The sequence below is a fragment of the Magallana gigas genome, chromosome 2, assembly GCF_963853765.1.
Source record: "Magallana gigas chromosome 2, xbMagGiga1.1, whole genome shotgun sequence".
Lineage (NCBI taxonomy): Eukaryota > Metazoa > Mollusca > Bivalvia > Ostreida > Ostreidae > Magallana > Magallana gigas.
Genome location: NC_088854.1, coordinates 27331535 through 27353439, shown reverse-complemented (window position 1 = coordinate 27353439; position 21905 = coordinate 27331535). Strand labels below are relative to the sequence as shown.

Here is a 21905-nt window from a genome sequence, read left to right as displayed (position 1 = left end):
TTGGATCTCAAATGAAATGTATTGTGACGTCAGGTTTTGTACCCAAATTGAAACTTGTAATTTTGTTATAAAACGCTTAATTTTCATTGTTTTATTATCTTTATGTCATTTACACAAAGTCAGTCGGTAAGATTACTGATATAATCGTTACATAGTCATGTAGTGACCGGGTACAAGATGATACCTGGTTAGTAAATATCATACCTGGCGAGGCGAAGCAGGTCACTACATGACTATGTAACTAATAATATATAGTCATTTCAACTAGAAATACTTCAATCTAACAGTTTATCAAATTACTAGTATATAGTGAGGGGCCGTGTTTATTACATGTGATATTTTTATAAGATTATTGTGCCAGCACCTACAGTACTTTGGATTTAAAAAGATGCGGATTTTAAGTAGTCGAATGAGCAATGTTTGCTTCAATATTTTTTTTAAAAATTCATTTCGCTACATGTATGTATTTTAAAAGTTATATCATGAAGAATTGGCATCTCACATATTTATTATTAAAAAGATATGCACTGAAAATTGCCCCATGCATGGTGAATTTGTTGTGTCCGATCATTGCATGGCAAAATTAATTCATCAAAATTTGTTCCAATACTAGTATCTGTGGTAGGTAAAGCACATTTATTAATTCACATTCCAATTCACAAAATTCAAATTACCTGTTTGTAAAAAATCATTGTAAATAAAAGTTTAATGATGGCGTATCTGACTTCGTTAATTTTGTCCAATCCAAATTATGTGTCCGATGAATGGTAAACTCACTGTATTGTACAAATGTATAGATGTAGTTAACATTTAGTCTAATAAGTATTAAGAAGTAAGGTTTGGATCTTGCACCAGTATTTATAACAAACAATTAATAAAATTTTAACGATTTCTTTAATATTTAGTTTTCAGGTACACCACAAAGCCAAAATTTATTTGTTCCTCTCCGAGTGGAAATGACCACCCCGGTGTCTGTACAGATACATTTGTTGGAGCCATCGACACACTTAATGCTGTCACCTTTGTCGAAGATTATACCTCCGTTAGTGCAGGTATCTGTGTGAAGAAAAGATGATCATGGCAGCACTTAAAAAAACTTTCTGTAATTGTTGATCAGACAATTAATTCCTAAATTTCAAGGATAAATAATTTCGGGGTCAGGGTTGAATCATTTTTCTTTACATTGTAATTTTGCCGGACCTGGTACTAAATAAAATTTTGTGTGTGTGTTTACCTGATAATTTTGCAAAGTAAATTGGGTGGATATAGCAGAGTTTTCCTAAACATAATTGTACCCCTACCGTAAAATTAATAAATTATGGTTCTAAACTACCGAAGACACATTAGTTTTGCCAAGTTCAACATTGTTTAACAGAGGTTATTAATTTAAAAACACAGTTGGATCATCATGAAGCCCGAGGATCTTTAAGACCGAATTATTTTTCCTAACTATAATTTCTTTCTTTTCAAACTCGTTGAACAAAGTTGTATAAAGCATATCTTGTCATCATCCTAAAGGTGGTGCAATATTACAATCAATACGTTCACTTGGAAAATATTTAAGGAGTATGTACTATGTACCTGGACAGATTGGACAGGATGACCCTTCCTGGGCCAGCTGCTGCTCCTCGGGACAGTCCGGATCAGCGCATGTCCAGGATTTACAGTAGAATATGCCGTCTCCGAAGTCCTTTATGCAGTAGGTGTTCTCGGTCGGAATGTTGGCCTCATCGCTGTACATGTCACAATCGTAGAACTTCTCGGACGCGCCAACTTAAGAAACGATTTAATATCATTTTAGTTGATTTTAATCTTTGAAATTCATTCCAGATCAACAGAAATTTTGTCAAATCTTTTGGTAATCAGATACATGTAATTTGCACTTACTCATGCCGATGAAGACTGAACAGCTGAGGAAAAACGTCACTAAAATCGTCATTTTCTGAAACATACATACCAGCATAAAACGTTATATGATCTAATAAACTTGCCCGAAGTCCCTCTAATGTAAAAACATATCTTCATATATTCTCGCATATCTATATGAATTAAAACATGTTCAAAGTTATAACCAGAATTCTCCTCTCCCTTTTGAAAGAAAAACAACAATTCTTAAAAAAGTCAAATTGTCACTTACCAACGGAAGTTAACTTGTCTGTGGTAGACTGCAAGAGAATCCCGTTTTTATATAAAAATGGTTTGTTTTTTAGTTTCTTTTTTGATTGGGATTTTTTGTAGCACGTGGTATCACCGGACAATGATATTAAAGTAAGTACCTCAATATGATGTTAATTGCAATTCAAAGAGGTCTATTGCTCAGATTTTTGCTCCAATGAGGATCCACAAATTACGGCAGTATTTGAGTCAAACCAAAACGGCCTTTATGCATACACTATCTTTCCGATAGCGTCGAGTGATCGCTAGTTCAACTTTCCGTATCAAGCTGTTATTGCGACGTAATTTCTTTTGTTTCTCTAAATTACGTTTAATTTTATCGGCAATCTCAGTATAATGTCCACTTAACAGGACACCAGGCATGTGTTACAACAGTGACAAAATACGAAACAGCTGTACACCTGCTATTATTAAAGGATAAAATTTCGATTCAGTATATCCTGTAGCCAAGTACTTGTACAAATGTTGCAGATGATCAATAAATACCATTATAATACTCTTCGCGTTCAGTGATTCTCACAAAAATCAAATTTACTAACGGAGAATAACAGAATAATGGTAGAGTTCTTACCGCATACGCCAAAAAAAAAAATCATATTTCAAATACTAAACCCGTTATATGGTTTAAAAATCAATGACGTTTTGTTCAATATATATCGTATGGAACAAATTTTTGAAAGGAAATGTGATTTTTCTTGGGGGAATAAATTTTCATATTTCCCTCACAATTATGTTTAATAAATTGTTTATTTAATATACCAAACAGGTGGTAATTTAGAGTACATCGTGTTTTAATCATTTTTCAATTCTAGTAAAGCAATAACATAATTATTGTTTACCGGTTTCTTTCTATGTCAGTTTTCTGATATAAAAAGAATTTAAAACGATTTTTAATAGAATTAATCATTTATTTACACTGTATGCTCATCGTCGAAATTTTTCATATGCATGGAATGAAAATTCAAGGTGTTGGATATGATGAAAAATATGACGATGACATGGAAATATGAAGTCTTATTGCCCTGGCACGTGATTGTCTCGAACCAATCAAATGTCGCGTTATATAGAATAATCATATGGAGGTATAATAATAGGTACATGTATTTTACCCGCCTCGTTCGCTCACCTTTTTTATATGTCTATTTTCCCGTTAAAAATTGAATTTCAAAACTTCAAAATAAACACAATTTAACAAACTTTTGCAGTTTATTATATAGACATCAAGGGGAAAAAACTTTTGCAAATTATGAAAAATAATAAGGCCAAAATTAACAAAGGGTTAAGTAACTATTACATGTAGCGGTTATAACAAACAGAAATATAGTTTAAAATATTACAATATGAATGTGAAAATAATTCGGGTATTAACAACACTTACAATTACTATTAAAGTGATAAAATACTGAGTATTGCTAATGCCTTACTAGAACGTTATACAGGGACTTTGTGAAAATTTCTATGGATGACTGGAAGTATATAGAAGAAAGAAAGGAAGAAACTAAATGTTCATCCTCCAGAATCAATACATCAGCACTGTAGAGATAAGCGCTATAATTGTATTTGAGTTACTAAGGGTCTTATTTGCATTTTTTCAGGTGTTTCCCGTAGTCAATTCCATTTTGATACAATACATTTTCCATATTTTCGTTCCACTCTGTTCCAAGGTTCCACATCGCATTGTCCTACCCCTAGCCCATCCAAGTTTGGTACTCTTTCGTCATCGCTTGATATTGGTGGTGTCAAGTGTCTTAACACATGACATATGAACCCACTCTTACACACAAAGTACGGGAAACTGTTTGTCGATGCATTTTAAAGCATTTCCTCTAACTGCAATTTCGATCTTTAAAGTGTTCAGCTGGTCATTTTCCATTTTTACGATAAGAGCAATTTATATTTCCGCGGCCACCAGTTTAGTGCGATGTAATCTCCAGGCAAACTGTTACAATTAAATTGTTCTAATTTAGTCAATATATATGAGGAGCATCAAGCACACTTTACTGCACATTTAAATGTTTCGTTTTCATTGCTAAAATGTTTTGAAAATTGTTATTCTCCCGTTATCAATTAAGAGTTCTAATGTATAGAAGCATAATATTATATGCACATTCACTGCTTGTGTACTTACATCTATACGTAAAAATGGAAAATTATCGGGGCAAACAGGTCACTATAAATAGAACTTCAGTGTTTAGTCCCCCGTCAACGCAGCTAGACCGTTGGGGGGAAGGGCGAGGTTCGCGAGAGGGGGTAGGAGAGAGAGACTCCCGGGACCCACATCTGTGGAGGGGGTTCCCCTCCTCCTCATCCTGTCTCCACGTCTCGGTGAGGAATCTCTAAAATTTAAAAGATATAGAAAACTAAAGTATCAATTATTTGAAGGGGAACTGATTCTCTATCCAAATGTTCTAGGGGCAAGTGACTGTGGTCGAGGTACATGTATGTAGGGAGAGGTGGGTAAACGCCTGCCACAGATCTTTAGTGAATGAATCAATTTTGCGTGTATCCAATTTGACAGATTTGTTTACCATGTACATATTACTATCAAGCGATCGTTTTCTGTTTTATTGTCTGCTTACTTCATTTTGCTAGTTTCATATAAAAAGAATCTGACGAAAATATACGGTTACTTAGTATATATGGTTATAAAGTTTAGACGAGGTGATTAGGAAATACATGTAGTGAGATACTACACATACACACATAGCTGTACCAAAGACGTTTAAGTTTTACATATTACATGAACTAACCATTACTGCAGGCCTCTTTTTCAGCAAAGCTAAGGCGCTTGCAGAGAGTACAACGGAAGGCTGAAAAGAGAGAGCAAACCATAGGACTGGTGCATTACAAATATTGCATATTATAATCCATAGGTACTTTCGCTTGTGTAAATATACAGAAAACTAGGACAACAAACTTATTAAAACTTTGTCATTTGAGTGATACAAAATAAAATGAGACACTCTCGATTGCTTACTATTAAGCCTATACCGCACGTCTTGCCGATTTCCGTTACCAGCTGACAACCTGTGTCTCTGAAATTAGATAAACGGGGTTTTTTTTCACTCTCTTTGCTATTTTAAAGGAATAGAAAAGAAAGAATCGTAAGAATTCTTTGCAAAAAAAAAAAAATACTAGTACCTGGTTAAAAGTGGGGACAATTTGAAACCGAACATATTTTGATCAAAGTAATATCAAACAATTTCCAAATCGGAACAATGATTGTGACGTCACAACATGTCAGGCATTGTGACGTCATTGACAGGACCCGAGCATGAGTAGCGAACGGCAACTCTGTACATGAGATTGCCGAGAACGATACTCTACTTTTGTGTGTCTATATTATTCCTCTCCATATGTCCATGATTTTTTTTCCAAAGAAAAGCATTATTTTGATACATTTATTTAAAAGATTAGCATGATATCGCAATCGGCCATGCAACTTACATCCAATAGGCAACTAGTTTTGAACCGATTCTCCGATATATTGTTTAATGTTAAATTTTGTTCATGTTGTAGTTGTTGTTTCGGTAGGGATTGAGCGTACCGGTATATGCACATACGGTTAAATTTCATCTATACTACTATATTAAAATAATAGACTCGAATTTTTAGTCTTTAATACTGATAAATCGGAAGAATACTGTCTTTTGTTTTATATATTTTAAACATCATTGGTACTTGAAGATTACCAATTTGTTTTTATTTTTTCTCAGTTAAGCTTCGCTAATTCATAATCAAAGAAACTTCCTCAAAAAAATCCCGGAAATCAACTGAATTTTTTTAATTTTACAATCTTACGCTGCGCAATACATTCAAGCTAACAGGATCTTTAGTTTATGTTTCCACAATATTATATTTGCATGAATAAACTCCGAAATGATAATACAAATACGGGAAAATTTTCATTGGGAATTTGCTATATATTCTGTTCATATATATTAATGATTTCTTATGAGAGAAAGTATAAAATACTGTATACAGAGTTATTTTCTCCCCGTTCTACACTTCCAAACACTTACATGTACATCCCGTCTTAAATTCGCCCAGACACGCATGTGTACTAAAGAGATAACTTGGAACATTGAATTCACCCGGTTTTTTAATTCGCTCGCTGATAACGATGACGAAAGGGGCGAATATAAAACGGGGGCGAATATATTTCCCTGTATACAGTAACAATTATACATTTCAACTATGTACTTACTTTTGTCTTCGTGATGACAAAAATATTTGATTACATGCATAAAAAATACACATTATATTTCTTAGGAGAGTGAAGATAGAATATGTTTTATCGTAAAATGAAAAATGTCCTACGGACCCAGTTTTACAACAGAATGCGTTCCGTGTATTGTCTCTGAAGCAAAGAAAATACGTGTACGTTGGTGAAAAAGTGTTGAATTCTTCCATTATATGGATTCATTAATTTTCTTCAAAATCGTTCGCGGAGCGATTCTGCAATTTTCTGCTACATTACGGGTATATAGGAGGCATTCCAACTGTGGTGAGGGCCTTTCTGTTTCCCGAGACACGGTTAGATTATTCAGTTACATAGGCGTCGGAAGCAAATTGAAAGTGGGGGGGCTAGACTAACCCTCGGAAATATTGAGAAAATTCCCAAAATCATGGAAATCCTAATCCGGGGGGGGGGGGGGGGGGGAGTACACCTATACTTCCAAAACAAAAATTACTTACCCAAGTTTTCTTTTTTCCAAAATCATGAAATTCCTAATCCGGGGGGGGGGGGGGGGGGGAGGGGGGGGCTAGTATGCTTCTGAAACTAACTTCTCAATCTTTCAAGGTAAATTTAGGAACAATAATCTTTCCTGCGAGAAAAAGTGTGGGGGGGGGGGCTGAACCCTCTATCATGCTATGTTTCTAATGGTTAGGTTTAACTTTGCAAAAAAAGTGAGGGGGCTAAGCCCCCCCTAGCCCCCCCCCCCCCCCCCCCCCCCCGGTTCCGACGCCTATGAGTTAAGAAAAGTGTACAGTGAAATTAATAGTATTATTGTAGGCTTATAGCTTTGTTATGTAAATGTCAATAATACGGGTGCACGCACGGGTCAAAGTCTAGCATTTATTAGTAATTGTACATTCTTCAATAACTTCCAGTATCTGGAAAACTCCAAATTTCCCTCTCTAGGAAAGTTGTGTACATGTAATAATGACAATTTCTTTAAATTATCATTATAAAACAGTCAGCATTAAAAGAACATAGAAAGACATTTGTGCAACTGGGACACATTAAATATACATGTATTTAATTGCTAGATGCTCTCTCAATAACTGTTTGGAGACTTACTACACTGCTAAAAATACAAAAACAAAAATAATCCAACCAGGGATAATCAGGAATGTTTATTCTCTCTCAAATCCATTTCAAGAATATATCAAATATAATTTTTAAGTAATTTCATAATAATTATACATTGAATTATATAAGCATTCTCTTTATATATCATTCAAACTCTTGATTTACCAAAATACATCAAGCTCTTTTGCTGACATGTGAGCTAAACATAATTATATGTGCATAGCAAGCCAATTAATGATAAAATCAAATTTAAAACAAAACACAATAATTATTGATAAAACCACGTCTAGCACATACATGTACAAGTACACAGTTTCCTAAAGAATAATTTTATCTATCTTGCAGATCATTTATCTTACAGAGGTACACATCTCGCTTACCCGTGACCAAAGCAATACATTACTCCAATGTCAGAAAAATACAAAGTCAGTTTGATATGGCATCACATCATTCATGTCTTTACATTTGATACACCCAATAAAGTCCCTGAATTTGTCAATGCAACTATCACTAGCTTTTTATGACATTCTAATAGGTTTGTGTATATGTAAGTACATGTACATTTTAAAATTAAAATTCTGAATCATATATACACTGTACTTGCATCCCTGTACTACTCTTAATCAAGTGTTTAGGGACTGTTTAATAAATAAAAACAAATAGCTACTTTACAGCTTTTGAAAAAATCATGCTCAAGAGAGTTTTCCACAGAAGTTAAATGACGAACAATAACTGCTACATGGAACAATCTTATGCAGTTGTACACAATGCAAAATACATATAGCACTTTTTAAACACTATAATAATAAAACAAATGTAAATATCTATGTAAATATTAATAAAAATACCTTTTTCACTATATAACAAAAAAAAAATCATTATATTACATGTTAATATATACATTACATATATAACTTCTTAATCCATGAATTTGAGATTGGTAAAGACTGTCTTAATGTATAATTACATCTTGCTTAATGTGATGATTCATTCCACATCAATATTTAAGATACAGCCCTGCAAAATTTTAAACTTTTAAAAAAAATCGTTGGCAAGCACCGAAGATTATTAGTTTTTTTCGTGTGTCGCAAAATTTGCAAAAATGGGTGAAATGTGTAAGATTTTTAATTTGCGTCAGGTTTTTTTTTGCGGTTTGAAAAGTTTCATATAGAAAATAATACAGGATATGATTTCTGCGTACTCAATAATTTGCAATTTAAAAGTGATCATAAAAAAAGCGAAAATTGCTGGTTATACAATATTCATGCAGCACCTTTGGATGCTTTTTAATAAAAATTCACCAGAGCTTTGAAAGAACTGCAACTGAAATAAATGAAAGGGAAAATATCCAAGATAATTTCATCCACACATTATTAATTTTTACTTGGAAAAATTCACAAGAACTAAAACTGATTTCTAATTTATGTAACAAAGATTATAATAGTGAATGTTTACATCTTTTTTCCATTTGGAAGTCACTCAGAATACCTTGCATAATTTTTCAACGTTATCATCTGGGTTTGTTGCATTACAAAATCCCTGTAGACATTTCATTTTTTAGCCATGTATTGAAACCTGATAAACTAGAGGGGTCATTTCAAAGGAGAAATCTTGGAAATTATTCATACTTTTTAATGAACATCGTTAGAACCCTTTTTAGGTATTTACATATATTGAATATTTAAGCAAAATGTGAATCGAGGATATCTTGGGACAGAGTATAGAAAACAAAAAATATCAACCTCATATAAAAATATAGGCAGTGTTGGTTATAATAAAGACTAGAACTATAAATACCTGATACATATCATACTAGCGACTGTACAACAGTGAAGAAAAGCTGATCCTTAAGCAGATACATTGTAAGTAGTGCAGTATTCTATGATCAAATTTTGGCTTTGCTCCAAACACATTCCCCAGCTATGTAGGTTGCCAAGACTACCAGGTCATCATTCAGCACAATGAAGTCTGCATCAGAGTCAAAGTTCAGGGTTCCCTTCTTGTCCGAGATTCCCAGAAGTTTGGCGGGGTGGAGTGAGGCAGCTTCCAGGGCCCTTACAGTACCACAGACTGTCAGAAAGAGAGAGAGAGACAGACCTCAATGAGAATTTTGCAATCAACTTTTATTTTGGACAAATTAGTTTCGTGAATGACCAGTGATACAATGGTTCATGAAGACAATATTTTTGTAAATTTAACTCTACGTTATACATATTGAGACATTAATAGCCAAGTTTGTAAAGAAATAATTAAACATTGTGCAATTTTCTAGCACATTAATGAAAATTAGCTTACAGTATACATACATATGTAATTTGAAAAAAAAAACGAAAAGGGAAAATATTCAAAATAAAATGTACATACGTGTTGATTTTCTGAGATGCTGAACACACATGTCCATGGTTGCTATACTGTAACCAAAAAAAAAAAAAGAAAAAGACACATAAATAAAAAAAATGGAACTTTTTATCCACAACATTCTATGTGAATTAATATGAAATATGCTATAATAACATTAAATTATTGCATTCATTTTATCAATAATTGATTTTGCTTTCTTTAGGGCTGGTAACAAAAAATGAAAAAATCATGATGTTGAAAAACAAACTTTTTTTTAATAAGCCAAACTCTCTTAACCCATGTGGGTATAATACTGATTTCCCTTTGGTAAGAGACAATGATTATGAACCTCCAAATGAAATTCTTAAGTCTGCAAAAATTGCCTGTAACTTGTAATATAACTTACATTCTTTAATGTACAGCAATACCATGAACTGTATCTTTTTTGTGTCAATATTTTGCAATTGTACAGTTTTTGTACAGTTTTTTCACTAAAATTCCTTTTTTTTCCACAGGTTTCGTACATTTTGGGAGCTAGAAACTTATCACTTGTACGTAAGTTATTAAATGACCATTGACCAATCCCCCACTATAGACAAACCTTCCACAAAGTGTCTGTGTTCCCTTGATGACTGCTCGGTTACCCTTGATCTCCATTGTCTGCGACCCAAATCTGTGTTCTCCCTCAGGAAGTCCAGCGCCTGCTATTGCATCCGTCACAAGCACCATTCCTTTTGGGTCAACCCTTATAAAAGTAATAAACAGATAATGAAAATGAATGAAAATGAACTTTATTTATTTTACAACGATTGATAAACAAGTTCTACAACTTATATTAATATTTCTCATTGGCACGAATGTTAGCGCGAGGGGGTCATTGTTGTGGGAAGAAGCTGGAGTACCCGGAGAGAACCCATGTGTCCAAGCGGGCGACCACCATACCCTATCACATACAACCACTGTCGATCACTTGGATCGAACTCGGGTCGTAGCGGTGAAAAGTTAGTGCATTGTCCACTACGCTACTTGGACACCTTAAACAGATATTTTTAACTATCGGTTATTTGGTATTTGCTTGAAGCTTTGTGCTTGTATTGAACATTTATTATTTCTAAAAATAAAATGAAGAAAAATAAAAAAGACAATAAGAACTGATTAAAAGAAACAGACATCACACGTGCAATTATAACTATGTTGAAAATATGCATGTGTGAAGTATAATGGAGACAAGCATTGTTGGGGATAATGACCTGTGTGCAATCCTAAGAGCCGCTGGATGGGTGTGGATTCCGTCTGAAATGACACCATAGTACGGGACATCTGTTGGAACTTTTTTACTGGTTAACAACCCGATCAGACCCGGATCACGATGGTGGAACTACATGTAAATAGTGTTGACAATTTAGAACAGCATGAACATTGTGTATAACACTGAACAGTGATAAATGTTAAATAAAAAGTGTTTTGACTGGTAACATGATTTAATCAAAATTACAGTTGAACTTCGATATCTCAAATGTTGATATCTCGAATACAACAGATATGTTTAAGTGATTTGTAAGGCCCAACAACTTATTGTTTAAGTATTTCACCCTCGATATCTCGAATACTTGGATATCTTGAAGATTTTAAACAGTCCCATCTAGTTCGAGATAACGAAGTTTGACTATATATCTCTCAGTATAGTTACTGGTAGAATATTTTAATAAAAATGACTTATACTTAGTAGTAGCAAAGTGATTACAAAAAAATGACATCTATATACATGTACTTACTGGTAACATAGCATTAAATAAATGTGTTATGAACGTTGCTCCCTGAAGTACTGCTTCCTCTCCTTGTATCAAATTTGCTACGGAGTGACCTAAAATTATGAAATTGATTGAACTCCGATTCAAAAGGTTTTACAACGTTGTAAACTTTGTGCCAACAAATTTACAGATCCTAGAATTTTTGGTGACAGAAATTATACATTTGTTGATGGGCTTTTATTCAGCAAATAAGAGATACCCGGTACTCAATAAATCGACTATCATATACATGTACACTTAATACATATATTCAAAAACTTTTTTTTTCAAATAGGGAAAATCCTATTGTATATCTTTGAAAAAGATTAACCAGGAACCTTTAACATTGTTGACCTTTAACCCTTTAATTCCTGGATATTTTCATTTGTCTGCTTTATTTAGGAATAAATGTAAGAAATGTTAACTTTGAACTATTTATAAATTTAAAGCATTCTTACACACCCACAGACACTTTAATCCCTCTTTCGACCAATTCTTTGATAACTTCCCCTGATTTGGCCAACTCAGGTGCCAGTGTAACTATGGCAACATTAGTCAGATCTTCTCCATAGATTTTGGTTAGATCGGCCATGCCATTGTCAAATGTCTGAATCAAGTTCACATCGTGAGCTCCTTTCTTTTCCTTACTTATAAATGGACCTTCTAGATGCAAACCTATATGGAAAACATAATAAACAAATCATGACTGCCACACAAATAATAATTCATATGTATAGAAGTAGATAAGGGGGACCCAGGGGAGTAAGGATTAGGCCTCTAAATTTAATGTATTTAACTGTAAGTACCAGTATCATAAAACCTGTTCTGCATCACTATTTAAGATTTCAATCTTTCAACAGAATGAAAAGTTGTGAAAAGCAAACTACCCAGAACACCAGCCCCTTCTTTACTTCCGTTCTTCTTCTTTACTCTGGAAACTATCTGAAGAACAATTTAACATACCTGTAATCAAAAACTTGCCAGCATTTTACATTAATCTAAAAACCTAACCTTAATTACTGTAAACCAACTATTATTCGTAACAACTTAATTTTACAAATTACCTGAGATAAACTGTTTGCTGCGACTTCCATGCCCTTGCCTTGTCTACACTTATTTTTATATTACAACTATATGGCAAATACTGGTATGCAGCGAGAAATATTCACAACAATGTGGCTCTAGCCAATCTCGCAAAAATTAATAAAATCAAATTTTTGTTGATTTACAGTATTTCATCAATAGGCTATATATCGGAATGCAAATATATTTTTAAAATGTAGTACCGTCCGCGTAGTGAATCTTATATGTACCTGTTTGTAGGTGCTTTCACTGGAGGTGACAATGGTGGGACAGAAGGAAGTCACCCCATGCTCCAGTATGCCTTTTGCAACTTTGGCCACTCCCTCTTCAATGTTATCTGTATTTACTGAAAAATCTACACCTAATGCCCCTGCAACAAATAATCTTAAAATCTTTACATACAGATCCATATGCAAGCATTAAATAAGGATACTAATTTTAGGTTGGTGAAAATAAATAATAAACATTATGCACAAGATACATTTGCACTAGAATTTGATTACCATTGATTTGAACATCTATGAATCCAGGACACAAAATAGCACCATCACAATCCACAGTCACATCTGCTGTGACTTTTTCTGAGAAGAAAATGTACTCAGGGTTGACAATAATGCCATCCCTCACCCACAGATCATCCTCGATTAGGTCACCATCTCGGATTAGACGACAGTTCATGTACTTGAAGAGTTTGCCTGAATTGTTCATTTTTCCCTAGAGAAAAGAAAGAACCAAACTAAATAAAAGCTTAATTCATGTCATTATGTTATCTTTAACCTAAGGCTACATGAAATTTTATGTTGTCTCTGACTATACTCTGTCCCGAGTTTTTGCTTCCACCACTTTTTGCTTGATATTTCAATAATAGTAAAAACCTTTGTGCTCAAACTACGTTCATCCACTAATATGAAATATGTCCAGATTATTTGTTTTGAAACGCCCCCTCTACCGCTTCAGGTTTCAATACACATCCAAAAATTGAAAGTCTATGGAGATTTTGCATTGCATCAGCCATTAATAAGCCCAGATGATAATGTTAAAAAATTGCGCAATGTATTCCGAATGGAGAAAAGATATAAACATTTCCCATTACAAATCTCTGTAAGAAAATTGTTTTCATTCCTGTGAAATTTTATAAGTGATAATTGTTTAATGAAGATATCTTGGATATATTCCCTTTCCTCGATTTCAATTGTATTTCTTTCACAGGTATGTGTATTTATATTAAAAATCATCAAAAAGTGATGGAAGCAATAACTTGGGACATACTATAGACTGATGTTCCTTAAATAGATAAAAAAAAGTAATATGAATGAAGTCTGTGTTCTGAAAATTGATGGTAAAAATCATAGACCCCAATATCTTCAATTACCATAACAAATGTTTACAAAAAATGTTTTTTTCTACAGAAATCAAAAACACTTTATATAAGGTTTGTTAAACTTAAAATCTAGACTAATTAACATATGTCAGGTCATCAAAGCCCATGATAGCTTGGCTTGCATCAAAATTGCCTTCAGCATGTTCAGTGGACTTTACCAATTTGACATATTTCTGATGTTTTCTTGCCATATATGACATGAAACACATATCTACATGTAAAAATAAAATGATCGACTCATCAAAAAGATTGCTTGTTTACAAAAATCATGAATACACTTTTAATAAGCCTCTATGTTTATGCAGTGTATCATTAAACCCCCCCCCCCCCCGAAAGCATATATTTGTACATGTTATGTATAACATATTATGAATGATATGAACCAGCTGATATTATCTACATTACTAAAGATTATTATCAGCTCAGTTCGTATCAAAGTTTAATATCAGGTTAAAAACAGTAACCCGGTCCATAATCTCTTTTTCTGTTTAGATTAGTAGGGTATTCCTTAGCAAATAAGAGATGCTAAAATATCAAAGAGATAAAAGGGTCATTTTGGACATGCACAAACCTCTCTTCATATATGTTCAAGACTTTTTGTCACATAAATTTTTAGGAGGTCCAGCTGATCGCAGACTTTCGTAGTTCACGCGTACTATAACTCATTCGGACATTATATAAGGGATTTTTGTGATGTTAGGCAATAAATAGAAAACAAGACAAGTGAATTTAAGCATAGTCTAATAACTATTGTATATGTTTATTTCAGGTTTCTATAAAATTGGTCGATTCCTAAAATTTTGGACTGTTTCCAATAAACAGAAAGTGAAAGTGAAAGTACACTTGTTATGACAGAATGCCAAAGTCGCCAAAGTCACAGGTGCCCAATACTTTGAGGCAAAAGCTCGGGAAAGGTTTATGGTTACCAGTGTTTGTTGCAGTCGGATTCATTGCGTTTAATCGTATATTGGCAAATAAGTATGTATTCACTTAATTGTGTAGAGTTTTTGTTTGGAAACACGTATATGTGTATGCTTTAGCTATGTACACCGATATATTATACCATGCTATACTATACTGTACTACAGTACATGTATGTCATACTTTGTACTTGTAGACTAGGGATTTTCAATGCTTTTTGTGATTATCTTTACTTTGGGCTGTTATTATAAACTCAAAGTCTTAATCCATGTTTGTACATCTCTCTCTCTCTCTCTCTCTCTCTCTCTCTCTCTCTCTCTCTCTCTCTCTCTCTCTCTCTCTCTCTCTCTCTCTCTCAGTACTGTGGAATCATTAAAGAATCGTGGGGGCCAATTTTCGTGGATTGCTTAAGGGTGTTGTTTACTCAGGGTTTGAGATCTCAAATTCGGATTGTTATAAAGTTTAATATAGGCCTAATCAGTAAAATTTGTTCTAATCACAAAAAGTATTTATGAAATGAATTATTATTGGCAAATCATTCGATATTTTTTCTTTATTATGGAATTAGGCTCAAACAAAAATTGACTATTAGCCAAACAGAGGAAATTCGGACTAAATTTTGAAGATTTTGTTTTTAGCTAAAAAAGTTTTGGCAGTACTCTAATATTAAAAGATAGGATGTTATATTTTAGCATATGTAATTTTGCATATTTTCTGTTGGTTTTACCTCACTTATTCATTAAAATAATCTTTTGGCACGAATTGAAATAATATTGAAAAATGCTTAAAAATGATAAAAGACACCATAATTTATCTCAAAATTTTGATCATTGACCTTATATAAATTTTATGCCAACAGAATAAGGTTAATATAAGTAGTTTAATACCATATATGTTTTTGTATTATCATCAGTCAATTTTTTGTAAAATTGGATTAAAAATGGGTAGGGATTTGAAAACTGATAGAGGAAATTCAGACTGGAATATTTTCTAAAATTGTTGTAGAAATATTAATGCGTTGTGCTTATTTAGTGCCACTACCATTCATAAACTGTATTTTATTTTTTAAAGTGTTTTATTATTTGAAATATTTTTACAATTAAGAAAATCTCAATCGTAGTGTAAAATTTCATGGGATTTTTCTTGATTTTATAAAAAATACGCAATGGCCATTAACTCAAAAAGTAGGTCATTGACCTACTTTTCTGAAAGTGAAAAATAAAACTAAAAGCAAAGGTCTATAACACACAATAGATGGTTTTTTCATTATCATCAGTGGATTTTTTTTTCATTTTGAGTAAACGTCATCCATAAATTTTACAGGTTCGTGGAGACGTAATTTCATACATTATCTTATACCTTGAAACGGAAATATGATTTTATAACACTCATTTATAAATTCGTGGAGGAAGTTAAATCGTGGATGAGCGGTACATGTACCCACAAATTTTACGAAAACTGAGCCACCCCGAAATCTAATGATTCCACAGTATTTGAAACCCACACATTACTTTATATACAAGCACCTGAATTCTTCATTTTTGATTAATAAATACAGCGTATTCATTTATAGACGGATGGGATTTTTTTCCAAGCTTTATTTAGCGACTTGTTGATAAAACTTAAAATATTCGGATGCCTGTAATTAATGAGCTACATATTGTTGCAAACTCATTTAATCAAAATTAAAGAGAGAGATTGTATGTACTTCTCCCATATATAGAGATGACCCCGTTTCCTCGGCCATTTGTTTGATTAAGCTGGTTTGCTGGGACTCGCTGTACATTTCCTCACCCACATCTCGGAAACTATTGGTCTCTTCTGAGGGCAGATGAGATGGAGAGAAAGAATTTGTTTTCCGATAATGCCTGAATAGCGACATAGCAGCATTTTTAATGTCTTTCTCCTCCAAACTCTTTTCTTCTACATGGACCAATTCTGACTTGACCAACACAACTGGGCTCACATTAGATTTTCGACACTGTTTTCTGAGACGCACTCGGAGTTGTCTTGCTTCTGCCTTTTTAAAACTAGGTTCTGTTTTGCAGCTGTGCTGATTTCTAACTTTCACGATAGAATCGCCCCCTTCGTCTGTTATGACCGTTTTCTTGCAGTTCTTGGACACACTACACGTGTAGACGACGTTACCGTTTTTGAGAACATTGGTTTTGCGGTAGACGTATCCATCAACAATGATAGCCTTGTTTCCTCTATTGGTTTCTGTATGCTGTATCTCCATGGAGTATATATAATATTTCGATGTAACCATACACACCTAAGATCTTGGATGCCAAAACTCTTTCACATCAAAAACAGTAGAATGTGGCCGACAAATGAAAAATAATGGCCTTTTCTCTAGTCTTTCCCGGATATAAAAATAACGTTTTCCAGGAACGAGCATGTAATATGAAGGCCAACACACTTCATTTTCCGCGAATTGACACTTGCTTTCCTCTGTAAAATGAATCACGTGTTTTATTTCCGTGATTTTATGTGACCTGTTTCCGCCAAATAATGCTCTGATACAATGATGTGTTGGTACAGTAGAAACTGTTACTGTTTTATTTAACTACTATGTGTAATAGAAAAAAAACTCCCAAGATTAATGTTTTCCTAGAATTACAAAAGCTGGCATTGTAAAAAGCAAATTCAGCTAAATCGGTCTCAAATTCGTTTAAAACTTCCTATTTTAATAACATCTGGCAAAGTCGCAGGAACCAGACGTTATATAGTTTTCTTTATAAAAATATATATATATCCCCTACGTATAAATACACGTAATATTAAGTAAAAGGGTATATATTTTTTTACCTTGCCACAGTATATTGTTGTACAATGGTCCCAATAATTAATGCTGGTACACACACATGTAGCAAGTCAACTTATCTTGCCTGTTCTATATCCTATCGCTTATCTAGTATAAAGTAACGTTGCTGGTACTGTACATGTACATACGGTCGCGCCTGCTAATTAATATCCACATACAGTGCCATCTATTTTAATATTCTTAAGACATATACATGTATGTACATATGATAACACTGACATACTACATACAGTATTTGATTACCGCGTCCAATTCCCATCTTGAAAAGATTTGAACAAATCATACTCTCCCGTATTTCAATTGGCAGGTGTCCTTACGTGACGAAGATAATGTTTGATTATATATTTATTACCGCAAACAATTGTACTTATGAAACCATGAAATGGAATCTAAATCTTATTCTATGCATGTGTCCATAATTGTTATCACCCTGTTAAAACATGCTATATGTGCATATTCTGACTCCGATTAATCCAAAGTGCATTGCGGGAGGCCGTTGTATTTCGGTAAACTATATAGAAGCATAACCTTCGGAGTGAACGATTTTCATCCTATTATGAAATCCATTTTCAAAACGAAATATTGCAGTTTAATACATTATCAGAATATGTGGTTACTAAAGAGATTCTTTGGTATTTTCTGTTTTCAGGGATACTTTTTTCCGAACACCATTTGCAGAATTATATGAGGAGAGATCCAAAATTGATGAAGAAGCAAGCAGACAGTACAAGGAAATGCAAATCGAGAGAATAAAAAAACAAGTGATTGAGGAGAAACTGAAAGAAAAACGCGACTGATATTATTGACAGCATAAGATTATTTAGTATACATGTCGATGTTTTTGTGCAAGATTTGTGAAAGTATTTGGAGTATTTAGGTGTTTAAACCAAGCGAGGATGCTGCTCGAAAGTTGTTTATTGAATGCATTGTTATAGAAAGGACGATCGAATTGCGCAGAATTTGCACTTTCTACGAGGAACTCTGGTGTTTCAGTTAGTTGGTGTTTTATATTTGAATACATTGCGTAATTAAAGACTTTCACATACTTTCTCAAAACGTTTATTATATGTGTATGCCGATGTGAATGCAAAAAAATCAAAACCGTTTAAATTATATAAGATACGGTTGAACATATTTGCACAGAACTTCCATCCAGGTTTTGATGCGTACACGTCGCGTGAAAGTCAAAATCGGGCATCGGATAGAAGTTCTATAATATAATTATAGTTTGGTTAGCAATGACAGTACTATTGTATTGTTTATTGGTCGACATATGTACAGCTCTTAGACATATACAATTAATAAACATATGTTACAATACATATAAACGGATCACTTGAAAAGGCAAGTTTATACAGGAAGTTCTGATCACAAAAGCATTCTTAATATATTTACCTAAATTGCACAAATCCTTTACATTTTGTGTTGATAATAGTAGAATTCATGCATTTAAAGACAGAGGGTTCGATATAATAAAACTTCTAAAGTACATAAAGGACATGAACGTCTTTCTGATGGAACATTGTTATATCTACGAGGGTCAATCAAAAAATACGAAGACAATGTGGCTCTATATTAATATTTTTCATGAAAGTCATATTTAACAAATTAATCTGTGCACCAACACTCATGTTATTGATATGCGAAGTTTTAGTCCATTTGATGAAACGGTATATTTGTTACCCCTTTTTAAAAACAACATGTTTTGTCACCACGGCGCACGGTAACGTTCAAAACATGACGTCAATATTAAACACACACAGTTTGTAGATAAACCCCATCTTTATATCACGCTTAGTCTCTTGTGCCTTTCTTCTTACAATTTAAAATTGCACTGGACCACTTAACATCTTATTTGCACACATTTGTTCGAGAATCATAAGTTAGTTCTTCAAAGTTTTCATTTTCTAACCGTCTATCTCTTGGTTTACAGTAACGATAACCATGAACGTCGGTTGACGTTACTTTATTTTTTGACCAAATATTTACAAATATTCTACTCTCTTGCGGACAGTTTGATATTCAAAATACAATTACCACCACCCCCACAGAATTTATTACAGTGAAACACAAACTTGCAAATAATGGTTGACTTATTTTTTGCACCATTGAACATTTTTACAGCTTGAGTCGGCTTTTTCCTGGGTTAAATCCATTTTGTTTGTACCTCTCGTTGCGCCGTGACGTCCGGCGACGTCGATGATTTTAGTAAATTCTAAAGAGGACTATCTGTCTTTAGTTAATAATATCTGTTCGACAAAACAATATATCGCGTCATTATTTGGAACATAGAATACCAAGACAAAACTTAATTTGAGATTTCAATATTATTTGGGTTTAAGCCCAATTTATAGAGATATTACTTTCAACATTATATGGTTTATTGTTGACCTAACACAAATTTTGACCGTGCGCCGTGACCTCGTTTTTGCAGGGTTAGATTCTAAATAATTCTTAGCAATAAAGGAATTTATTAACTTTTTTTCTTTCAAATTGTTTGAAACTATTGTTAAATTATGTCTACCAAATTTAGTATTGATATGACGTTAAGTAACATAGCTATGACAAAAGTCTTCGTATTTTTTGATTGACCCTCGTACCAAATTCGACGGTAAGACAATGAGACGATAATCTCAATGTACATATAAGTTTCTTACATTGTAAAGGAATTCTTTTTGTTACATATGACTGCAAGGTACAATGATCAACTAAATACTTATAGATTGTACATATGGAAGAGGCATTTGGAAGAGATGTTTATATCAGCTAGTAGAGAGCGTTTAAAATTACCAAAAAAATACGTTCCTTGGCGACTGTTAAAATAATTTCTGGCACTTCAAATAATTGATTTTCCCATAGGTTCATTAGCCCAAAATATGACAACTTGTTCTTGATCTCCGCAGCCCAGTTTTTACATTTGTTTTTACTTAAAGTTTCATTATACATATTAACATAACATAAATTCAAAGTGCAATTTTTTGATGATAAACGTTTCATACAGTATCTTAAAATACGTAGTTTTCTGACACATTGCAGAGGCGTTCTGCCCAGTTCACAATAAATAGCTGCATTTAGATGTGCCCCATTAACATTAAGTATGTTTTTACTATAATTAAGATGAATTTTTTCTATATCTGGGGCAGAATGAAAGCCCCTGACTTCACAACCGTAGTAAGCAATGCTTCCTACATAAACTATGTGTCAAAAAGGGGCAAAAGCGTAGTAAAATTAAGACTAGTACATTGTGATCTTTCAAAGTCAAGGGTTATTTTTTAATTTATCTGTGTCGTTGAACTCTTATACATGTCGAGGGTTTCTGATCCGCTCCGCCGTAAAAGTTGAGACCGTTTCTCGCTTGTTTCGCTCTTCATCCTTCCACAGGGGCTCGGTTGTCGGATAGTGCTCCTCTTCCTCTTACGATCCTTCAGTAGAACAAGATTATTACAACACATGCGCGGATCTAGAAGATTTTTTCCGGGGGGGGGGGGTGTTCCGACGGTTATTTCAGTTTGCCGGGTGGGGGTGTTTGAGGTATATTTTGGGTACTTGAAATTCGAATTTACAGGAGGGAGGGGGGGGGGGTGACCCCCCTGACCCCGTCTAGATCCGCGCATGCAACAATCAATCCATGAATGCGTTTTGGAGATACATGTATTTTTTCCACATGCGTCAAAAACACCTGTTTTCCCCGAAAGTGTTAAAATCATACATGGACCTGTGCTGCTATTTTTTTTCCCAAAATACTTTTTGAACGAACGAGGAAGTATAATTTTTTATAAATGCCCCCGTTCCTTCCTCCTTTTTTTTTCTATGACCAAGGAAAAATTGAAACCTTTTCCACCGTAAGCAAACGAGTGTATAAAATGTTATCAATTAATCAAGGAAATCAAAGACTGCAGTATATATACGCATTTGAAGTAAAGCAAGTCCCCAGAGTAGTTACATATGTTATATATGATTTAATAATTGAAAAAAAGCTAGTCGGTTAGCATTATACCGAAGTGTATCGTTTTCACTGTTATATTTATTTTATAAAGGAGTGGGGTTTATATACAATGAGGTTTAAATGAA

The 21905-nt window shown here is 33.6% G+C and overlaps 2 protein-coding genes and 2 long non-coding RNA genes across 6 annotated transcripts; 1 reads left to right on the top strand and 3 right to left on the bottom strand.

Annotated features, from left to right (window-relative positions):
* Positions 1-875: 875 nt before the first annotated feature.
* LOC105317586 (uncharacterized) lies at positions 876-2512 on the bottom strand. 2 transcript variants are annotated; one of them, XM_034446447.2, is made up of 5 exons: positions 2277-2511; positions 2138-2165; positions 1888-1942; positions 1582-1773; positions 876-1056 (listed from the first exon to the last, which is right to left on the bottom strand). In XM_034446447.2, exons 3-5 carry the CDS (start codon positions 1937-1939, stop codon positions 902-904), a joined length of 399 nt encoding a protein of 132 aa, XP_034302338.2. In that variant the 5' UTR covers positions 1940-1942; positions 2138-2165; positions 2277-2511; the 3' UTR covers positions 876-901. The 2 variants fall into 2 exon arrangements, with proteins under 2 accessions (XP_034302338.2, XP_011412575.3); XM_011414273.4 differs by lacking the exon at positions 2138-2165 and having other exon boundaries at positions 2277-2512.
* Positions 2513-3386: 874 nt separating this feature from the next.
* Positions 3387-5444, bottom strand: LOC105317587 (uncharacterized). Its single transcript, XR_004596170.2, has 5 exons — positions 5317-5444; positions 5153-5210; positions 4926-4985; positions 4304-4511; positions 3387-4114 (listed from the first exon to the last, which is right to left on the bottom strand). It is a non-coding gene; the product is annotated as an uncharacterized lncRNA (long non-coding RNA).
* A 2074-nt stretch (positions 5445-7518) lies between these two features.
* LOC105317588 (N-acetylglucosamine-6-phosphate deacetylase) lies at positions 7519-17374 on the bottom strand. 2 transcript variants are annotated; one of them, XM_011414275.4, is made up of 10 exons: positions 16716-17374; positions 13209-13419; positions 12936-13075; positions 12510-12564; positions 12085-12297; positions 11608-11696; positions 11083-11210; positions 10434-10577; positions 9857-9903; positions 7519-9562 (listed from the first exon to the last, which is right to left on the bottom strand). In XM_011414275.4, the coding sequence occupies exons 1-10, from the start codon at positions 17274-17276 to the stop codon at positions 9378-9380; spliced, it is 1773 nt and encodes a 590-aa protein (XP_011412577.3). In that variant the 5' UTR covers positions 17277-17374; the 3' UTR covers positions 7519-9377. The 2 variants fall into 2 exon arrangements, with proteins under 2 accessions (XP_011412577.3, XP_019918485.3); XM_020062926.3 differs by lacking the exon at positions 16716-17374 and adding an exon at positions 14658-14760.
* On the top strand, positions 14754-18882 carry LOC136272894 (uncharacterized). Its single transcript, XR_010710953.1, has 2 exons — positions 14754-15064; positions 18484-18882. It is a non-coding gene; the product is annotated as an uncharacterized lncRNA (long non-coding RNA).
* Positions 18883-21905: the final 3023 nt, after the last annotated feature.

Bases quoted from the DNA above. Each gene is read 5' to 3' on its own strand.
- LOC105317586 (XM_011414273.4), bottom strand. From the start codon at position 1,939: ATGACGATTTTAGTGACGTTTTTCCTCAGCTGTTCAGTCTTCATCGGC. The intron at 1,774-1,887 runs GTAAGTGCAAAT...TCGTTTCTTAAG, and splicing joins TTCAGTCTTCATCGGCATGA to TTGGCGCGTCCGAGAAGTTC. The intron at 1,057-1,581 runs GTACATAGTACA...TTCTTCACACAG, and splicing joins ATCCTGTCCAATCTGTCCAG to ATACCTGCACTAACGGAGGT.
- LOC105317588 (XM_011414275.4), bottom strand. From the start codon at position 17,276: ATGGTTACATCGAAATATTATATATACTCCATGGAGATACAGCATACA. The intron at 13,420-16,715 runs GTACATACAATC...TCTTTTCTCTAG, and splicing joins CATCTCTATATATGGGAGAA to GGAAAAATGAACAATTCAGG. The intron at 12,565-12,935 runs GTACATATAAGA...ATTGTTCTTCAG, and splicing joins GTGAAAGCACCTACAAACAG to ATAGTTTCCAGAGTAAAGAA.